The sequence below is a fragment of the Acinonyx jubatus genome, chromosome D4 (assembly GCF_027475565.1).
Source record: "Acinonyx jubatus isolate Ajub_Pintada_27869175 chromosome D4, VMU_Ajub_asm_v1.0, whole genome shotgun sequence".
NCBI lineage: Eukaryota > Metazoa > Chordata > Mammalia > Carnivora > Felidae > Acinonyx > Acinonyx jubatus.
This window is the reverse complement of record NC_069391.1, coordinates 17,733,047-17,753,813: the sequence shown is the minus strand read 5'-3', so window position 1 is coordinate 17,753,813 and position 20,767 is coordinate 17,733,047. Positions and strand designations below refer to the sequence as shown.

General features: G+C 45.7%; 1 protein-coding gene across 4 annotated transcripts in view; it reads right to left on the bottom strand.

Annotated features, from left to right (window-relative positions):
* ASTN2 (astrotactin 2) overlaps positions 1-20,767 on the bottom strand; it is an 873,140-nt gene that overhangs the window by 344,224 nt on the left and 508,149 nt on the right. For all 4 annotated transcript variants that reach the window (XM_027034940.2, XM_027034941.2, XM_027034944.2 and 1 more), the window contains one exon: positions 15,005-15,155. In XM_027034940.2, coding sequence (XP_026890741.1) covers positions 15,005-15,155 — 151 coding nt within the window. The remainder of the gene's footprint in view (positions 1-15,004; positions 15,156-20,767) is intronic.

Here is a 20,767-nt window from a genome sequence, read left to right as displayed (position 1 = left end):
GCGATCCATCAAGGTGACGGGAGCCCTTCGGATTTGGGATCTGATCCCAAGGCCGCCAAACCCAACATGAGTGGCACTGCACGCACGCTACTCCCCTTCCTGGGTTGGCTTCTACACTCGCAGAATGCGGATGGCGATGCCATTTGGCTGGTGTGCTGTGTGGATTCCAAGATCCAAAGTTACACTTAAAAGCTCAAAAGACATTGGTTCCCTTTCTCTCTCTACCCCCACCCCTTGCCTAAAAGGTTCTCCTCTCACCCGGGATGAACTCAGGATACAACATTTAAAGATATGCCTTAGAAGAAGCCTGCATGGTTTGGACCAGCTGCGGGGGGAGGGGGGGATTTATGCTCGTGTGGGTGCCAAAAACTCAAAGGACAGGAAGAAGCAGGCCCAGGCCCGAGTCTACACCAGAGGGAATCTTTCAGAAAGGAGAAAGTTTACCCTGCATATGTGCTAAAAAGAGGCATCCACGTGTGATTTTGCATGGTGGGATCTGAAATATCAATTTCTGGCTAGGTAAATCGACTGAGCTCTTTGTTAGCCAGGACACAACTCATCCCTGTGACTTTGGAGCCTAGCAGAGGACCCCACCCCAGGAGGGACTTAGGTGATGCATCCTGAATGCAGCTAAAATTTGAATGAAACTGTGGACCAGCTGATAACCACTTTTTGCTTCAACTGAAAGAGAAGATTAGTTTTACCTAGCTTAGTGAAATGTGCTGAAGGCCAGAGAATTCATCACCGAAAAGCAAAAATAAAATAAAATTGTGGTTCTAGGTACATATAAATGGGGAAACTACATGGAAAAGATAAGGGACTTGATTATCATAAAAGTCAGGGCTGTGGCTACTTATAGAGGGGGAGAAAGGGCTAAAACGGGAAATGGAGTCCCAGCAAGTGTGTTAAGAAGGGGCTTCTGGAATGCAGGCTGTAGTCGAAGTTTTGACCCGTGTGGTGAATAGATAGGTATCACATAATTACTACATTTATTTATTTACTTACTTATGAGAGAGAGGGGGGAGGGACAGAAGGGGGAGAAAGAAAAAGAGAGCAGGGGAGGGGCAGAAAGAGAGAGAAAATCTTAAGCAGGTTTTACTTTCATTGTGGAGCCCAATGTAGGGCTCAATTCCATGCCCTTGGGATCATGACCTGAGCAGAAATCAAGAGTCAGATGCTCAATGGACTGAGGCATCCGGGAGCCTTGCATAATTTAATTACTATCGATGAAACTGCATGTGATATTTGACACATTTCTCTCTCTCTCTCTCTCTCTCTCTCTCTCTCTCTCTATATATATATATATATATATATATATGTACATATGTATGTATATATGTGTGTGGGTGTGTGTGTGTATATATATATATATATACACATATATATATATACACATATATGTGTGGGTGTGTATACACACACACACACACACACACACTAATAGAAAGAAAATACAAAAATACCAAATTGTTAGTGGTGATTATTGGAGATGACATGACTGTGGGTGATATTTTTCCTCTTTCTTCTTTCTCTGTATTCTAAATATCCTTACATGTATATATAATGCCTTTGTAATTGAAAAAGGGAAAGCAAGTTTATAGCTGAAATGCCTCATTATCTAAACAAGGCGACAACAGAATCGTGGAGGTTGGTTACAGTGCTGCTGCCTAGAATCCCACCATATGGAGGCCTCCGTCTTCTCCCTAAGGTTTACTGTGTGTGCAAGAACAGCTCTCCTGGGGGGGTGGGGGGAGGAGCACAGGTGCCATTGACTATCATACAGGCTGATCTTCAGTCTTCCCTCTCCAGACACAAGCACAGCTTCAACTTGTGGACTGTTGGGGGGAAAGAAGGAGCCCCAGACAAAATTAAGCTCAAATCTCAGAATCTGTAAAAAGCATGAGAGGCTCAGCTAAGAACACACAAGTAGAACCATGTTGAGGAATAGGGTCATTTTATTACCTAGGTCTGTACCATCCCCATGACAGTGGGCTTCTAAGATCACTTTTCCTTACGATGACGGCAAAAAAAATTCTTGAAGATCAATGAAAGCCAGAAAAAGATCCCATGCATGATAATGTGATTTATAATAAGAAATATGTATATTTTTATCTTCATCCTCATTTCTAGACAGAGTTCTCCAAACCCTTGGAATTTCCTCAAGTGATGAGAGCAAACAAGGTTTCTTAGTGTTTATAACAAGCTCCTTTCAACCACATCTGAACTTACGTTAATGAGGTGATTTTTGGAAAGAACCTAATGTTGGGGTCTGCTGGTTGCCAGGGGGAACCAACCACCAGGTGATTAGAAGGCTGGGACCTTCAGGATCCCATAAGAGGAAGAAGGGGCTGGAAGTTACATCAGTTGCCAGTAGCCGACAATTTAAGCAATTATGCCTATGTAATGAGGCCTCCGTAAAAACCCAAAAGGATGGCGTTTGGAGAGCTTCTGAGATAGTACACACATGGAGGTGAAGAAGGGGCATGCAAGTTCCATGCTTCTTTCCCTGCACCTTGCCCTATGTACCTCTTCACCTGGTTGTTCATTTGTATCCTTTATAATATCCTTTACAATAAACTGGTAAACAGAAGTCAGTGTTTCTCTAGTTTTGTGAGTCACTCAAGCAAATTAATCGAATCCAAAGAGGGCATCATGAGAACCTACCATCTATACCTGGTCAATCAGAAGGACAGGCTTACAAGCTGGACCTGTGACTGGTCTCTGGAATTGGGGGGCAGTCTTATAGATGTGACTCTGTAACTTATGGGATCTGATGCTATCTCCAGGTGCACAGTGTCCAAGTTTAGTTGGATTGTAGGACAGAGTCACTGCCCATTGAGAACTGGAGAACTTCTGGGTCATGTCAAAGAGCAAGCATACATGGGGCCTTGTTTCCTAGCTCACCAAACTCCTCCCTACCCAATAGAAACTGATCCTGGAAAGGGAGGTTACAGAACAGGGTCCTTCTCATGCCTGGCTACTCACACTGGGCTGGGCCAACATCATAAGGTGCAGGGATCATTCTCAGTTTATGGACAATGCAACAGAGGCTCAGAGGCATTCAACAATTTGCCCACAGTCACACAGCTTCCCAGTGATTAGACGGCACATAAACTCAACTCTGTATCATAGCCAAGTCTGCTCTTTGCACTGGAAGAATTCTGATGGGCCAGCCCACTGCCCTAGGAATGTCTATGGTGCTACTCAGGTGCTATCTTCTCAGCGAGAAGAAAGGCTAGTGAGTGAGGGGTTTATGAAACCTTCTCACTCTTTGCTACCCCAAGGCTAATAGGTTTCAAGGTCGAGGCTGGTGGTCTTGTGCTTCTCTGCTGTCCCTGGGATAACTTCTCTAGTCTCCAAGAATATCTGGGCTAGCAAAGATGTACAAGGCAGGAATCAGGGAGAAGCTGGAGAATGCAGGGAAAAGGCTAAATTTTCAAATTTGTAATAATGATGATGATGATATAATTTCTGATCCATTTGCCTCAAGATGTGTGATAAAAAGAAAAGAACACTACACTGTGTGGGAGAGAGAATCCTAGCCTGGAGTTTAGGACACTTGAGTTCAAGCCAAGCGTAGTTCCTATGCTTTTTGGCCTCAATTTGTTCATCTTTGTCTTTGGTTAAAATCAAGTTAAGAAGCCAGTTGTCTTTAAAAAAAAAAAAAAAAAGGAAAAGTTTGTATAAAGACATGTGGTTCTGACACAGAAAGTTACCTCAAAGAAACACAACTACTGTATGCTTTTCATGCTTCTATTTTTAAACTTACATATATAAATTCTTATTTAGATTTGCATATGCATTGGGGAAAATTTATAGGAAGATATATAGAGACTCAAGTGAAAGAAAATAAGGACACTGGTTTGTGTTTTTTTCTTTCTACATTTCAGCAGGGGTTTAAATTGGTCTTATTTTAGGGGCTCCTGGGTGACTCAGTCGGTTAAGCATCTGACTCTTGATTTCAGCTCAGGTCATGATCTCACGGTTCAGGAGTTCCAGCCCCACACTGGGTTCAGCATTTGAGATACTCTCTCTCCTTCTTTGTGCCGTCCCTTGCTCACACACACACGTGCACACTCACTCTCTCTCTCAAAAATAAACATTTAAAAATACATAAAAATAATAAAGTTTGTTTTATTTTCTTTTACAGTCAGCACGAGCTACTTAAACAACAACTAAGAAAAAAAGAAGACTGAAGATCGGATGGGGAAGACACCTTATAGATGCAACGAGTCTATTACCATAGTTAAGACAAACACAATGATTCCGGATTTTCATTTCAGAGCTAAGAAAAAGGTGTCTAACTACCAGCGTTCCAACGGCCATGGAGTCTGTCACAGGTGCTCAGCATGACCACTGGGAACTCTGTGGTCACGGTCTCTGACCCGTTCCAGTCTTCCAGGAGACAACAGCCCCGCGACAACAGCCTCCTACCTGCCCGGTCCTCTGCATTTGCGCCCCATCCCACATGCATCTTGCACACATCACCGGGCTCTACTCTCTAACGTACCATTTTTGCTTGATCACTCCCCTCGTCAAGGGGATATTTTGGGTCCAACACCCTAACCTGCCCTTGGACTGCATCATGAAAGAAAACCAGCACCCCTGAAACAGGTGGAGTCCAGAAAGTCAGAGGTGGTGTTGCTCCTTTTTATTTTTAATCCATCCCACACCTTCACCCAAATCATGGAATTTGAAAACTGGCCTTACAGACTATTGAGAATTTATTCTAAAGAAATAACTTAGAACACAAAGAATCCTTCTGCCCAAAGATGATCAGGGCAACACTGTTGACAATAGATTAAAACTGAAGGGACGCCTGGGTGGCTCAGTCGGTTAATCGTCCAACTTTGGCTCAGGTCATGATCTCGCGGTCTGTGGGTTCGAGCCCTGCGTCAGGCTCTGTGCTGACAGCTCAAAGCCTGGAGCCTGCTTCAGATTCTGTCTCCCTCTCTCTCTGTCCCTGTCCCCTGCTTGCACTCTCTTGCTCTCTCTCTCTCAAAAATAAATTAAAAAAATTAAAAATTAAAAAATACAGATTAAAATTGAAAGCATTCAAAATGCCCACCAATCAGGTGAAGTAAGGGTTTGAGTAGTCCCCTCTGTGGAGTATTAGGCAACAGGACAAATGATGTTTATGAAGACTTTGCCCTGACTGAGGACGAGGGTTCTACCATTGGGCTGCTTGACTTAAACTCCCTGCTCTAGAACTTAGAAGCCGTGTGACCCTGAGTGAGGTACATAAGTTCTCCCATCTGTAAGAAAGGGGCAATGGTGACACCCCTGTCAGATGCTTTGGGACATAGCAATCCCCCAGACAATTTCAGCTCTCATCATCCCTATCATCCGCGCATGAAATATCAGATAATAGCAGGAGCAACCATACTTTGTGTCTACTTAGGGCCGGGTGCTGGCCCATTGTGTGTGCATTATCTCAGTTAGTGCCGATGGCAGCTTTGCTGGATATTATTAGCCCCATTTTACTCAACAGGAACCTGAGACTCAGAGGCCTTAAATACTTTGTCCCAAGGTCACCCAGCTAGTGAGTGACAGAGCAGATTTGGGGCCCAGGTTTCTCTGATGCCAGAAACTGCTCTTAAGCGCTATGCTGACCCCTTGAAGGTAGGGGTGATGGTGGGAGTAAATATATTCTCTCATAAGGGCACCTTTCCAAAGGCGAAAAGCTTTGTGAAGCAGGTGTGTGAAACGTACAATTAAAATGCCAACGTCTCTCCTGAGATGCTTACAAAAGGGAAGCAAAGGGATGGAGAATTTTTTCCTCCTGTATGTTTGCTTTCCCACCAAACCAGGAGTTAAGCCTCACCCTCCACCTAGTGTTGCCCTTCCCCCTCCCCGCCTCGGGACCTTCCGATGTTAGAAATCTGCCCTCTGAGAACATGTATCATGAGGTCATAGATTTCAGGAATTGAAAGGAAACTCAGCAATCGGTGGCCCCTCCCCAGGTCGGTCTGAAGCTCCCTCTCCCTTCCCACACGCAGTCCACACAGAAGGTGGCCGCCTTCCCTGAAGGGATTTGTTCCACTCCTGCAGCCAACAGGTGGCAGAACCAGGCAGCGCCCGTTCCCTGCCCCCACCTCTGGGGCTCCTTTCCCCCACGCCATTCTTCCAGGAATCAAAGGGTAAAACCCATCGCTTCAGAAGGGCGAGGGCTGCTCCCTGACTTTAACAGCTAATGACTTCCACACAATAAAACCAGCTTACCAGAAATACCATCAGACCCAGCAAATCTGGGTCCCAAAGAAATAAAATGAGGGGAAAAAACTAGAGAAGGCTTCAAATGTCATGGGAAGAATAAAATATTTAATATCATAAAAGGGTGCTGAGGCTTTATGAGAAAGCCACACATTATAATCCTGAAAACCCTATATCGGAGTCCCACCCACCGCCGCCACACCCACCCCAGAAGGGAGGAGGACTATGCTGGGAGTTCACAAAGAAAGGATGGACAGGCACAGCTCCCAAATGAGGGGCGGCTCCCTGCCTTTTCACTCCCCAAAGTTTGATCCTTACGGACAGGCTCAGAGTCAATAGGCAAGTTCTAATCTCGTTCTTTTCTACTTCTCCTATCCCTTTCTCTGATACTTATTCTCTTTTATCTTCCTGCAGATCTCCTGGATGCAGAGGAAGAAGAAGACATTTTAGACACTGAAAGAGAAGGGGGAGAAGGGAGTGTCCCCTTCCTTTCACTCCCTGACATTGGGGGACATCTGCTTTATCCCTGGGGAATGATCCTTAGCCTGTGGAAGTTGCCATCTGAGGAGTTAAGAGAACGGGATTTGGAGTTAGATATACCTGGGTTTGAATTTCTGCTCTGCCTTTTTCTGGCTGCTTAGACTTGGGCAAGTTTCTCGTGCTTCCTAAATCCATTTCTTCACGGACACAATAGTGCTCATCTCCTAAGGTTGGTGCAAGGATCCAATGTGATGACCTATTTCAAGCATTCGTCCCAGGGCCTGGCACGTAATCAGCACTCAAACTCTCTCTATGTATCTCTATCAGTAATTATTGATAGCACTAATTCGTTTGTCAATAGCATCAACCAAGTCATGCTTTCAATACTATGAACAGTACTAGTATTACTGATGAAGGGGCATATAGAGAATTCTCCATGTATGGACCTGGTTGATCAGAGGGTGCTGTGATGAGGACAAGATATAGGAGATACTCCACCCTTGAAAACAACTATTTCCCTGCCCAAGAGTCTCTGAGTTTTTACAAAGATGTGTTACTCTCTGACTCTGCATATTTGTAAGATTTCTAAGAAGAAAAACGTGGCAAAGCATCATTCCTCCTATTGGACTATGGCAAAAGCCAGCTGGGTTGTAGTATGAATCCAACATACCCCCTGTCACCGGTCTGCTGGGATGGACTAAACCTCAGGAGTCCACTTCTGGGGAGGAGAAACTACGTCTCAGGGACCAGGCCCTACTGTGGCTCAGCTTCGCATCGCCCGTCCAGGCGGGCAGAATGCCAGGCCCACAGGCTTGGGCTTCCCCCGGTCAGCAGTGCCTGGGCTGTGCTCCAAAGTGATTTCTCACCCAGCTGATTCTCCGAGGTGCCTTCCCTGCCCTTCAGAAAGGATGAGGGATGGAGAGAAGCAGGCTCTCTCTTTCAGCATCTCATGGCAATCAGGGGTGCCGTGGCCCTTCCTAATATCTGGGAGGCCAGATGGCTTTTTAGGTCAAAATGGAAACACACACACACAAAAGAGAGAAGATTATGGGTGGGTGGTTTTCAAAGGTGGGGCGGAGTGGGATCCATATGGAATTCAAAGGGAGGGCTGGGGACTGATGCTAGACACACCTCCTAAAAGATACCAACACTCTGCAGGATGGAGCCAGCATGCAAATCCCCATTCCTTCCTCAGTCCTAACTTTCCACAAAGGCCCTGGACTGTCCGGTGCCCACCCTCCTCTCCTCTCCATCTTTCTCTTTTGATGCTTCTACACATACCCTCATTTTCTACCAGGCAGTTCCATTTTTCTCATGGGTCCAGTAGAGGTAATTATACAACCTAGATCATAAGCTGAGCACTCAAAATCATGTCTGCACACAGGTCACTGTGTGGACTATTGCTCTTACATTCCTAGTCTTTTTCTTATTTAAAAAAATTAATGTTTATTTATTTTTGAGAGAAAGAGATGCAGAGTATGAGTGGTGGGGCACAGAGAGAGAGACAGACAGACAGACAGACAGACAGAATCTGAAGCAGGCTCCAGGCTCTGAGCTGTCAGCACAGAGCCCAACAGGGGACTCGAACTCATGGATGGTGAGATCATGACCTGAGCCGAAGTCAGACACTTAATCAACTGAGCCACCCAGGCTCCCCTAGGCTTTGTCTTTCTTAAAATGGACCTAACAGTGTCCATCTAGAGGGAGAGTTACAAGCATTAACTGCCATGGACATACGTGAGTTGGCACGCAGTATTAGTGAGCATCCCTCTCTCCTACCCCAGCCCCCTTCTCTCTGCACTCACATCCACCTTGCGAGATACTTTCATGCAAAGATGAAGTGATTTGTTCAAGACCACACTGCAGTCCTGTTGAAGCCCATCTCGCCTTCTGAGCTACCTTAGAAAACAAGGTGGGGCTCTTTTTCTTGTCTCCCCTGCTCCATTCAGTATGCTGGATGCAGGACTATTGCTGAATAAATCTTTGGACTGTTGCAGTCCAAAGGTGATCATAAGGCCACTGCCTAGGCAGGTTCACCTGGGAGGAAGGAGTCTTGGGATCACATCTCGATTCTGTCACTGTTTTCCTACATGAACTTGAGCTATTTCTGCATCTTTCTAGGCTTTTGCTTTTCTTTCTATATAATGGGTACTGGCCTTGTTATATCTCTAGGGTGCCTTCCTACTCTCGGAGCCCTGGTCCATGCGTCCATGCTACAGGAAGAAGGTAGATTAAAGAGAGCCACCCATTCTCTGCTGCTCTCCCCATCGACAGGTGAAGTCCAATTCCCTCTCTATGAATCTACACTGACCTTAATGACCTGCCTGACAAACAGAATGGGGTAGAAATGATGTTCTGGGACTTCTGAGGCTGGGTGCTAAGAAGCCTTGAAGCTTCTGTCTCTGCTCTTGGAACACCTGATCCTGGGATGCTCCCTCTGCAGACCGAGCCTCTGTGGCCTGACGAGCCCTGCCCGATGGAAAGGCGATGGGCAGGCACTCTAGTTGACAGCCCCAGGGCAGAGATGAGGTCCAGCATGGCCAGGCTTGACTGTCTGCTATTCCGGCACCTTCTAAGTAAGTAAAGGGACCCTCATGGAAGAAATCCTCCAACTCTAGATGGCCCCCCTGTCACACATCAGAGACAAATAACCCAGCTGAACCCTTCCCATATTCCTGACTGACAAAACGTGAGAAAAACATTGGGAAAATGGAGGTAAGCTGTGAATTGCCATTTCAAAAGGGGCTGAGAGAACAGATTTCCATCCCCAGATTTGTCTGAGGTTGAAGCCGTCAAGAGGATGCTTCCTCCGCTGGGAGAACCTGGGCAACACCAAGGAGGAGCCTGAGCAAAATGCTTCAGGGGCAGCAGCCACACAGGGATGGCCCCAGTGTCCTCCACACAATATTATGATAAAGTACCCATGGTTTTCTTTGGTTTTGTCCTCTATCGTGATTAAAATTTCACCATGTTTGTACTGCCACACAGAATAAATGGAACCACAGCTTACTTTTCAAACTGGGCCTTGCCGACATCATTACGTGTGTCAGATTTATACGATTTCTAATGCATAACAACGTTTTACCCTTCAGCACACCGAAGGGGAACGCAAGCCTCCCTCCCTTCTCTGATGCTTCATTCACTGTTACTTCCTCCATCTCTGATCAAGCGGTGAGGGTCTCCCTGGAAATAATTGAAAATCGAAATAACAAGATGACTCTTTACGTGGCATCTCCTGGATCACCCTCCGTATTCTCGCCGACAACATTTTTATTCACCCTGCATTAGTTTCTTCTCGCCACTGCAACAAATTACCACCAACCTGCTGGTTTAAAACAACACAAATGTACTATCTTGCAGTTCCACAGGCTGGAAGGCCAACAAAGTTCTCAGTTGGCTCAAATCACGGTATTGGCAGGGTGGCACGACTTTCTGGAGGCTGTAGGGGTGAATCCATTTCCTTGCCTTTCCCAGTTGTTAGAGACTTCTCCCGGGGTTGTAACTCCTTTCCTCCATCTTCAAAGGTGGCAATGTTACATCGCTCTGAACTTCTGTGCTGGCTCCCCCACTTCCACACTGAAGGACACTGTGATTACACTGGGCTCACACTGATAATTCAGGACAATCTCCTTCTTTAAAAGTCAGCTTATTAGCAACCTTAATTCCGTATGTGAATTTAATCTTCACTTTAGTTATGAAAGGTAAAATATTCATAGGCTCCAGACATTAGGATGTAAATTTCCTTGGGGGGCTATAATGCTGCCCACCATATACCAAGTGACCCTTCCCAATCTAGACAACTATATACTTGAAGACCACAGCATCCCAGGGGAATTACCATAGAAGAACCAGAAAACGAAGCCAAATGTGTCCACTTTTTTTTTCATTTGTGGGTTCAGAAGTTGAGGTCTAGATAGAAGGTGAAGTAAGATAATAATAATGACATTAATGGGAAATCTGTGATATGTTAGAGCACTGGCTTCTCCACCCTCCACCTGCCCCCCACCCCAAAGAAGTAAGGATCACTTGAGCATGGGAAGACAGGAATGTTGGAAATGAAACAAGATGGTCTTGAAAATGGTAGAGAATGTCCTTCAAAGAGATCCTGCACTTCATATGCACCAGGCTTGCCCACAAGGTGCTAAAGAGGATGACGAGCTTTAGAAGATCAGGTGAATTTGAGGGACTGGAAAGCAAAGAGTGTTCCTGCCTCACTTGCCAGATAGCACCTGGGGGGATGGCCGCACAGTCAAGTGCTCTTCCTTGGCATGACAGCAGCCAACGACAAGTGCCTTCATGGTCGGCCTAAATCAAGAGGTCTTCAGCTGGTTCCTCTCGACACTCATGCCCCCAGTGTGGTCAAGGGGAGTTGCTGTCCTCATGCCCTCAGCAGGGTGGTAAAGCTATCTGATGCACAAAGCCAGCTGGCCTCAAAGGACCTTGTGGTGGGGATGGAGAGAGCAAGGCAGACGATGCCAGGATAAGCCACATGCCTATAAATCACATGGGAACAGGGCGGTGCTGGCACAATACCAGTGACGGACAAGGGCCAGACAAGACAGCAGGCACTAGAACTGTCAGGTAGTCGTCGAGTACAGAACCACCCCTCAGCCCCATGCATGGATGGACATCAGCCCCCTTTGAACTTGTACACTCAGGAAGAGGCGGGAGGCAGAGCACCTGAATTAAACTAGAATTAAGTTTCCACCACCAATGGATGGAGCAGAACAGAAATGAAATTCGGTTACAGAAACATAGAAAATTAAATAGGCTGTGCTCTTGAGCTTTCGTGGCCCCAAATATCATATCCACTGCATAAAAACATCAGCGATCCTGGTCTCATCATGTTGCACATAAATGACATTTTGTGAATCCCTACTCATCTCCGGTTATACTCTTTGTCAGACAACCTACAAGTTCAAGAGCTACTGCTTCCTTCTGAAAGATGAAGGAACTGAGGCTAATGAGGTGAATGTAGATTCTAAAGTTCACGGATGACCAAGCCAGGGCTTAAGCCCAATTTGCTTAGCCCAGTCTTCCTTCCAAGCTTCTCCGCTACTATCTCCACTCAGAATCACAGGAAAGCAATCCAAAATGGTTGTGGCATGAAGAATAATACTTAAAACACATTCTTGGGCCTCTACCTGGCCACCTTGTGGTGATATCTTGGGAAGTCACTCTGCTTCCCGAATGGGCTGGGAACCCGCTGCCCAGGTTTGTTGTGAAGATGAGTTATTGGAGGCAGACATGTCTGGGGAAGTCTAAAGTGCTCTAAAAATATAAGGTATTATTACTACTTTTTTTTTTTTTTTTTTACCAAATTGAGTTTCTTAGAAGAGGAGCTGTAAGAAACAGTTTCTCTATGCAGAAATGCCAAAAAGAAATGAGGGAGATTTTCAAGTTCAGTGTAGAAGTGGGTGTCCCCCATGTATTCTGAAGGCACAGAGAAGAGCGTGCCTTACCTCCATTGAGCCCTGGAGTTGCAGCTTTAACATTAGATCCTTAATCTAGAGAGGAAGGTCTTTGACAACCTCATCAAACTGTTGAATTTTCTCTTAACCTCCAGGGAACGAATGTTCTTTCTCTCTCTCTTTTTATTTTTCCAGTTCACGCTGATGAGAGAGGGAAAAGAGACAACTCATACCTAGACACACACACATGTGTGCATCCCTCTGCATTCTGACGTTTCGTTCTTCTGGGACATCTATCTTCAAGGAGAGGGAGTTTAATTAGTTTGGGAAACGGAACTGATGAAAGAAGGAAATAGAGGCAGGCAACTCATGCCTTTCAGAAATATCAGCTTTCTGTTGTGGAGACAACACAGACGATCTGGGACATCCTTTTGATTTGCATGCCCACTGACTGGCTTTAAGACTAGGGCAATTCCTCCTCTCTCTCAGAGGGCCTCAGTTTTCTAATACGCAAAATGGAGGGTTGGTTTGCAATACTCTGACGTAGACAGCCTCTGTCACCAACCCCCCTTTCTGTTGCCTGTACCCTACTTTTCCTTGAGAGTCTGTGCCCTTCCCCCAACTCACTACCATGTACTGGAGGTGCAGCTGGCACTTGGCCAAAGTCTCGGGTATGACTGGGTCTGGGATGAGCCCAGTGTTTCCCCTTGACCACAGCAATTGGTACAGTGATGGGCATGAGGATGAAGGTGGCCCAATGAGATGAGATACTGTGACTAGAGCTGGAGGAACTAGGAAAGAGATGTTATTGTCCTACAGGACTTACTGAATAGGGACACTGTCCAGTGAATGACATGGTTCGGAGGAAAGTAGAGTGAAGAGAAGACAGATCCCATGACATTGTTTAAACCCCTTAATCCTACTGTGCCTAGACTTCTGTTAGATCCAATACATTTACTCTTTTTGCCTAAACTAGTTCTGAGTTTCTATCACTTATAATCCCAAGAATTATAATAAAAAAATCTCTAATTGCCCATCCACTTCTGAAGATCTGCTGATCTTTGAGTCTAAAATGTAGTTTAATTGCATTGTCTCAATCTCTAGAAGCTTCTTCTTTGTACTGGGCTCCCAGCCACTGTCTATTTCCCTAGCTGTGGTGCAGGAACATTAAGAGTGGAATGTGTATTCTATTTCCTGTGGTCTCTAGTCCAAAGCAGGAATTCACATCCCTGGCCCCGTTCCTCCCTCCATCCCTTCTTTTTTTCATCCTTATTTACACAGACAGTTGGGGTGTAAGTTGAATTGACAGATTCCTGGGTTCTCTCTCGGTTCACTGGGCAGGATAACCTTGAAAAAAGGCAGTTTGTGCTATAAATGATTACAGAGGATATAGCAGATGTAACAGGTGCATGACAACAGTGATGATCCTTAGAGTGGTCACTTTGCCAAGATGGGGAAGGAAAAGAAGACAAATCTGGAAAGAGATCTACTTGTTTGCTACACTGGCTGGGTGGCTGGGGGAAGGACCTTAGGCAAAAGGATGGCGGGAGCAAAGGCTTGGAGTCATTAAATAGGCAAGTATGTTCAGACAATTACATCGAATTCATTCCACTGGCCTTAGTGTAAAATGAAGCAAAAGGTTGGAGAGGTTGGAAAGGGCCAAATCAAGAAAGCACCAAATGCCAGGTGAAGAAGCTCAGCTTGTAGGGTGACGTTTCTCAAATGGGCTTCCGTGACACCACTGCCTCCCCATACATACAACACTCATTAAATTGTTACAATTTTACACTCCTGGGCCCTAACCCCTCTATCGAATCAAAATTACTGGTGTGGGACCCTGAAACCTGCATTTTAAGGATTTTTTAAATTAATTTTTAAAACATTTATTTTGAGTGGGGAGGTGGGGTAGAGAGAGAGGGGAGAGAGAATCCCATGCTCGATGTGGGGCTCGATCTCCCAAACTGTGTGATCATGACCTGAGCCGAAACCAAGAGTCGGAGGTTTAACTGACTAAGCCACCAGGTGCTCCTGGAACCTGCATTTTAAACAAGCCCCCCTAGGTCATTCCTATGAAACAAACCAGCCAATCTGGGAGCCTCTTCTGTAGGCAACAAAGATCCTCACATACCTTTTTCTGTGTCCTTCTCCCATGCCAGATACTAGAGTTCTATGCAACCAAGTCTGCCATCCTTCTCCATGCCTTTGCTTTGGCCATCCCCACTCTTTTCTTTGTTAAGTTTATTTTATTTTGAGAGAGAGAGAGAAATAAAGAGAGAGCTTGGGAGGGGCAGAGAGAGAGAGAGAGAGAGAGAGAATCCCAAGCAGGCTTCTCACTGTCAGCCCAGGGCTGCATGTGGGGTTTGAACCCATGAACCATGAGATCATAACCTGAACTGAAACCAGATTCAGATGCTTAACCAACTGAGCCACCCAGGCACCCTGCCCACTCTTTTCCTAATGGAAGGTGACTCATCTTTTGAAGCCAGTTCACCACTAACTTCCCCACTTTCTACCAACTTTAAAATCTCAGCTGACACGTTTTCTTCTAGACATCTCATTGACATGGACCCATTGTGTTCACAGAGATAAGACATGCCCTATCTCACTCCCAAATGGACAGTAACCTACCTGAGGCCAGGAGCTCTTAAGGACATATTGCATATTGGGCCCTAAAGTGCTGCTATTTCATTCTTCCAACACTTCCACAAGGTAGGTTTAATTACCCATTTTACAGATGAGGAAACCAAGGAAGCCTGATGTGCCAAAGAGGACATAGAGGTAGGAGCTATGAGTAGTGTGATTCTCCTTCACAAGCCACCCCCCCACTCACAGGGAGGGGCCTCCAGAGAGCAGTCTTAGCACCTGGGCCAGAACCATGTTCATGGGCCAAGGGCACTTACCACACATCCTGAGGAGTCCACCTGGCGGTCAGACACGCACTTGAAGTTTCGAGTACAGCCCCCATTGTTCCGAGAGCAGTCACGAACCGGCCCAAAGGAGGACAGCAGGTCGTTGATGGTTTCGAAGTATGTGGACAGCATCGCTTCCTCCCTTGGAGACAAAGGGGATGGTTAAACCCCAGAGACACGTGTATCATTAGATTAAAAAAATTAAGTATGCATTCATCACATTTAAGATTGTCATTCACGATATTTGTAACCAAGAAAATGATACCAATCCATATTTGAGAAAAAACTAATAAGAAAAAAAAATTAACAGGTATGCCATCATATGACACAATGTTTGTCTACTTGCGATCAAGGGGAATATATTTGGGACGCTACATTCTTTATTCCATCAATCCCCATAATTTGGGAAGGCAGGCATGAGATTTCCATCTTACGAATAAGCGGACTAGGGCTCAGAAAGTTGAATGTCCTGCTGAAGTCCACCCAGCTTGTAACGTGGCAGAATTGAAGTTTGTGCCAAGTTCCAGCTGAGTCCAAAGATCAAGCTCCTCCCACTATACAACTCTTAACTTACATTACATATGTTTCTACAGATTCCAGACCTCCCCATAGCAACTCTGCAAAATGGGTGTCTTCCTAATATTCCTACTTTTGATATAAATTGAAATTATACAAGGTATCGGACTTACCCCAAATTACCAGCCAATAAATACCAGGGCCAAGGCACAAACACAGGACTGTTTGACTCTAGAACCCCAGAACTGTGCTCTTCATGCTATCGCATAAAAGTGACACCATAGGACAGCTGCTGGAAAGGTCACGGGATTCTAGGAAAATGCATCATTCCTCCCAAATGAAGTTTCCAAGGGAAAACACTGGACTAGGTACCATAATTTGTGGATCTACCAAAATTTTATTAGAGGATATACAAAATTTTATTAGAGGATAGTTTCTGGATGCTATTTTCTGGCAAAAGAGCCCCAAATAAGGATATCCTAGCACTGGAGCATCTGTGATGCCCACAGGTGCATGAGATACTAAAGGGACACCATGGACAGTGTGAAGAAGTACGCATTATCCCATGATGTAAGGCTCAAGGAATCCAGAAATGTGAAGGAAGGGAGATGCCCGTGGACCATCCTTCATCGTTCTACCACTGTTTTCCTCCATAGGCCTGGAGTTCTAGGTTTTGGTGTCCTAGCTTATTTTCTGTCCCCGGTATGATCCCTTTTTGTGCCATCTTCCGTACTGACTGCCAGAGAACTTGATAAATTCCAGCTCTAAATTAGAAACCTCATTGATTAATAATAGTGCTCCATTACTTACAGAAGAAAATCTAAATTAGTTTCCTTCGCATTCAAGGTCCTTCATAATTTGGTTCTGCCTACCTGTCCAGCTCCATTTACCCTGTCCTCATATTCTCTATTGGTGAGCCACAGGCCTCACTCCCTAAACACATAATCTTAGGTTAGGTTCTCTGAAAACAGACTCTGAAACAGTTGCATACAGCAGGTTTACCAAGGATCCCTCTGACATACTCTTAGAAAAGTAAACAAGACAGGACTGGACAAGGGAGAGGCTGACCTGCCATGTGGTTAATGTATGTAGATCTAAAGCCTCACCTTGTCCTTAGGGGAGCTCTGGAGCTGGGTGGTCCTTTAAGGATTTCCTGATTAGAGGCAAGGGACCAGCCCTCTGCAACACCCTGTTGGCCAGTCACTGGCCAAAGGCTGTCATCTGGTATCCTTGCACAAGGCAGAGGGCAATGACCAGTGAGGAACACAGCTGTGTGGGTCATGAGCCACGGTCCAGGGGATGGGCAGATCAGCCCTGAAGAAGGGATCTGAGTATAGTATGCACCTTCACCTCTCTGAATCTTTAATCATGCTCTTGGGTCTAGGATGCTCATCTCTAACTTTTCTCCTTGACAAAATCCTAAGAATCCTTCAAAACACTTCAAATCCATCCACCCATCCATCCATTCATGTATTGCATGTGCTTACTGAGTGCTTACTACATAGCAGGCACTATTCTAGGTACTGCGGATGCATAAGTGACACATGACAGAGGCCTTCCCTCCACAGAGCTTGCTATGACCTCCTTTGGGAAACCCTCTCTATTTCGCCCAACCAGAATTAATTTCTTGTCCCTCTGATTACTTTGTTTAAATCTATTATCTCATTGATCTTAATCATTGGCTCTATGGTTTCCCAGAGAGACCTTAAGCTTTTTGAGCAAATGGCTCAAGAGTAACTCATCCCTCTCTGGCCCTGAGCACAAGGCCTGGCAAAAAAAACCTGTGATAAGCAAATGTTTTTCAGATAAGACAAAGAAAACATTGGAAGGCTTGGATGCAGATTCCACCTATCATTGGTTTCACCAAGGGTCTCTCCAACAGGACACTCGCCTGTCCATCCCCAAGTCTCGGATCCCCTCCCAAGTCTTTCATGATCAAGTCTTTAGTATAGGGACAACAGAAAGATGGCAGGAGAGCTGCCAGACTATCCCTCACTTCCCAACTTTACACAGAATGAGGTCAGGGTGGCAGGTGAATGGGGAAGAGAATGAACCGCTCCTGAACTGAGGCTCTTGATAGACTTGCCATTTGGGAATCATGGAAAGAGCTGAGGATCCTGTGAAGACATTAAGGCTATTAAAATATGAATAACCTTAGAGGAAGAAGAAGTGAGAAGTAAAAAGAGGGGATAAAGACAGAGGGAGAGACAGGCTGAGAAAGTGTGAGACCACATAAAGAGATACACATGTAGAACATTGCTAGAAAGAAAGAACTGGATGGATGGACAGGATGGATGGATAGATGGATGGATAGATGGGTGGGAGGAAGGAAAGAGAGGCAGGAAAGAGGGATGAAGGAAGGAAGGACAGACAGAGAGACGGAGACACCCAGAGGAGTGTCATATAGAGAGACTAAAAAAGAGGAAGATGAAGGCAGAGAAAGTATGTGAAAAGAGAGACAGAAATGAAGAGCTAGATTAGGGAGAAACCGGAGTAAGAAACACCAAGAGTTTAAAGGAGAAAACATTAAGGTAAACAAAACAGGGACACTGTGTATGGAGCAGGGGGTGGGGAGGGGAAGGGACGGGGAGGGGTGCAGGCGATGGGCACTGGGACCTGGAAGGAGACAGGCTCAGAAAGAGAATGGAAGAAGAAAAAGACCCTGTGTAAATGGAAGAGAACACACACAGGGACCCAGAGAGCAGTCAGAGAATGACAAAGAAAAACAAAGGAGAAAAGAGAAAAACAAGCAAAAAATGTCACCTTGCAGTGGAACCTGGAGACAGCTCAGGCTGTACAAATAAGGAGGCTGTTAGCTTTTGAAAGGATTGATTCTGCATAAACATCAGTTACATGAGGAGAACATTATTTAAAACACAAAGACCTGACACTGGGGCTGTTACTGAGTCTAGCAGTGATTGTGTCAGGCTACAGAAATGAAGAATCATCCTGCACAAGTGAGAGAAGTAGCTCGAGGCAGACTCTGACATTTTCTTAACTCCAGACTTAATCCCTCATCCCAGCTGCTGAGTCCGGGATTTGGGGTCTGTGGGAGTTTAAAGCTGCCCCAGTAGCCGAGCGCAAAGGATCAAGGGACTAGCGCTGCAGGTGGAGGTGGGCTGGGGTGACAGAGAGATCTGGGTGAGTCACAGCTCTGCCAGAAATTGCCATCAGCACTAACATCTTCATCATCTGTAACTTCCTGAACACCTGCTGTGCATGGAGGGCCATGCTAGGTTCCTTCACTGTGCCCTCTCCTTTGATTTTCACCGTTGTCCTATGACACACATTTTTACTCCTACCACGCAGCTGGAGAGACTAGGTCTTGGGGGGTCTCGTCACTAGCCCTTGTCCACGAGGTGGAGAGGCCGGGGTATGCACCCAAGTGTGCCTGATGTCAGGTCCTGAGCTTCCTCCCATGCCATAGTTGTGCTGGGCCAACTTGCTCTGGGCCCTCGGGATAAGTCAGAGCTCTCACAACAGGAAAGCCCATAGAAACCTGCGTCCAATCTCTGTGTCTTTGAGGAGGAAGAACCAGAAGGGTAGAACGTATACAACCTCTGCATATTTCCCAGCACTGCCTCTTGGCCTGTGTACCTGCCACAGTAGCCTCTATCCGTCTTGGAATAAGACAGGGCAACGTGTGTACTCATTTCCTAGAGGTGCATAACCAGTACCATAGACCAGATGACTGAAAACAGCAGCAACTTACTCTCTCCGACTTCTGGAGGTTGGGAGTTCAAACTCAAGGTGTCAGCAGAGCTATGCTTCCTCTGTAGACCTTAGGGGAGAATCCTTCCTGGTCTCTTCAGAGCTTTCCATGGCTCCTGGCAACCCTTGGCATCTCTTGGCTTATAGCCACATCAGTCTAACCTCTGCTTCCACCCTCACATGGCCCTCTTCCTGCATCAGTGTCTTTTCCTCTTCTTACAGTGACACCCTCCATTGGATTCAGCACCTACCCAAATCCATTATGTCCTTATCTCAATTATATTGTCAAAGACCTTATTTCCAAATGAGGTCATGTTCTGAGGATCCAGGTGGACATGAATTTGGGGGGGGGCATGACTCAACCCACTATTCACAGCTCACAGGAAAGCCCTCAGGCTTACACAGTAGGACAGAGCCAGGACTAGAACCCTCTACTCCTTGGCTCTTTCTCCAGTGCTCCTAACATCACATCAGCCCTTCCAGCTCCAGACTCTGCATGTTACACGATGGTATTTACAAGGCCTATAAAGTCTCAGAAAAAGAAACATGATGAAACCACTTCTCCTCATTGGAGAAGAGAAAAGACCAACTTTCATTAAGTACCTAACATCCCAGGCAGAACAGGGGTCAGCAAGCTTTTCTTTATAGGAATCCATAGTAAATACCTTTGGCTTTCTAAGCTTTACAGTCTCTGATCTAACTACTCAAAGCTGCTTTTGTAATGCACAAGCAACCACAGAAAATATGCAATGGCCATATGCAAAATGCAATGAATTAGCATCCATATGCTTCACTAAAACTATATGCACAAAAAAAACCATGGCAGGCTGGATTGCTATATCCTTTTTGATTTTTTTTTTTTAATGGGAAAACACTCAGGTCAGGGTTGGAGTTAGGATTTGAAGCCAGGTATGCCCAACTCTGGAACACACATTCTTTCTCCTACATGAAGTTTCATCTGTGCCTCAGTATTCTCATCTGTAAAGTGGAAACAGTAAGTTTCTAGCTTCCAACCACATAAGGTCGCTGTAAGAACACAATGACATGATATGCACAGAAGCCCAGTGCAAACTGATTCATAATCCATTCATTAAGAAATATCTGGGCACCCACTGTGGGTCAGGTGCTGAGCTGATCCTTACTAAGGCTCTCCTTTGGCCTCTCCATGCCTCTGTTCCTGTGCCTGCCAGGTCTGGACACTGTCCAAGTTGTTTCCAAGCTACTCTCCAGCTTACGCATCCCAATTCTTCCTGATACTGCTGGTTTCAAAACTGAGTCAACCAGGGGAGCCCGGGTGGCTCAATCGGTTGAGCATCCAATTTCGGCTCAGGTCATGATCTCATGGCTCGTGAGTCCAAGCATCGGCATCTGGAGCTTGCTTCAGATCCTGTGTCTTCTCTCTTTGGCCTTCCCTTGCTCATACTCTGTCTCTCTCTCTCAGCGTTAAATAAAACATCAAAAAAACTGAGTCAACCAGACACCCCATCTCCCCCAGGCTGAGTGAGGCTGCCATCCCTGCACTGATTG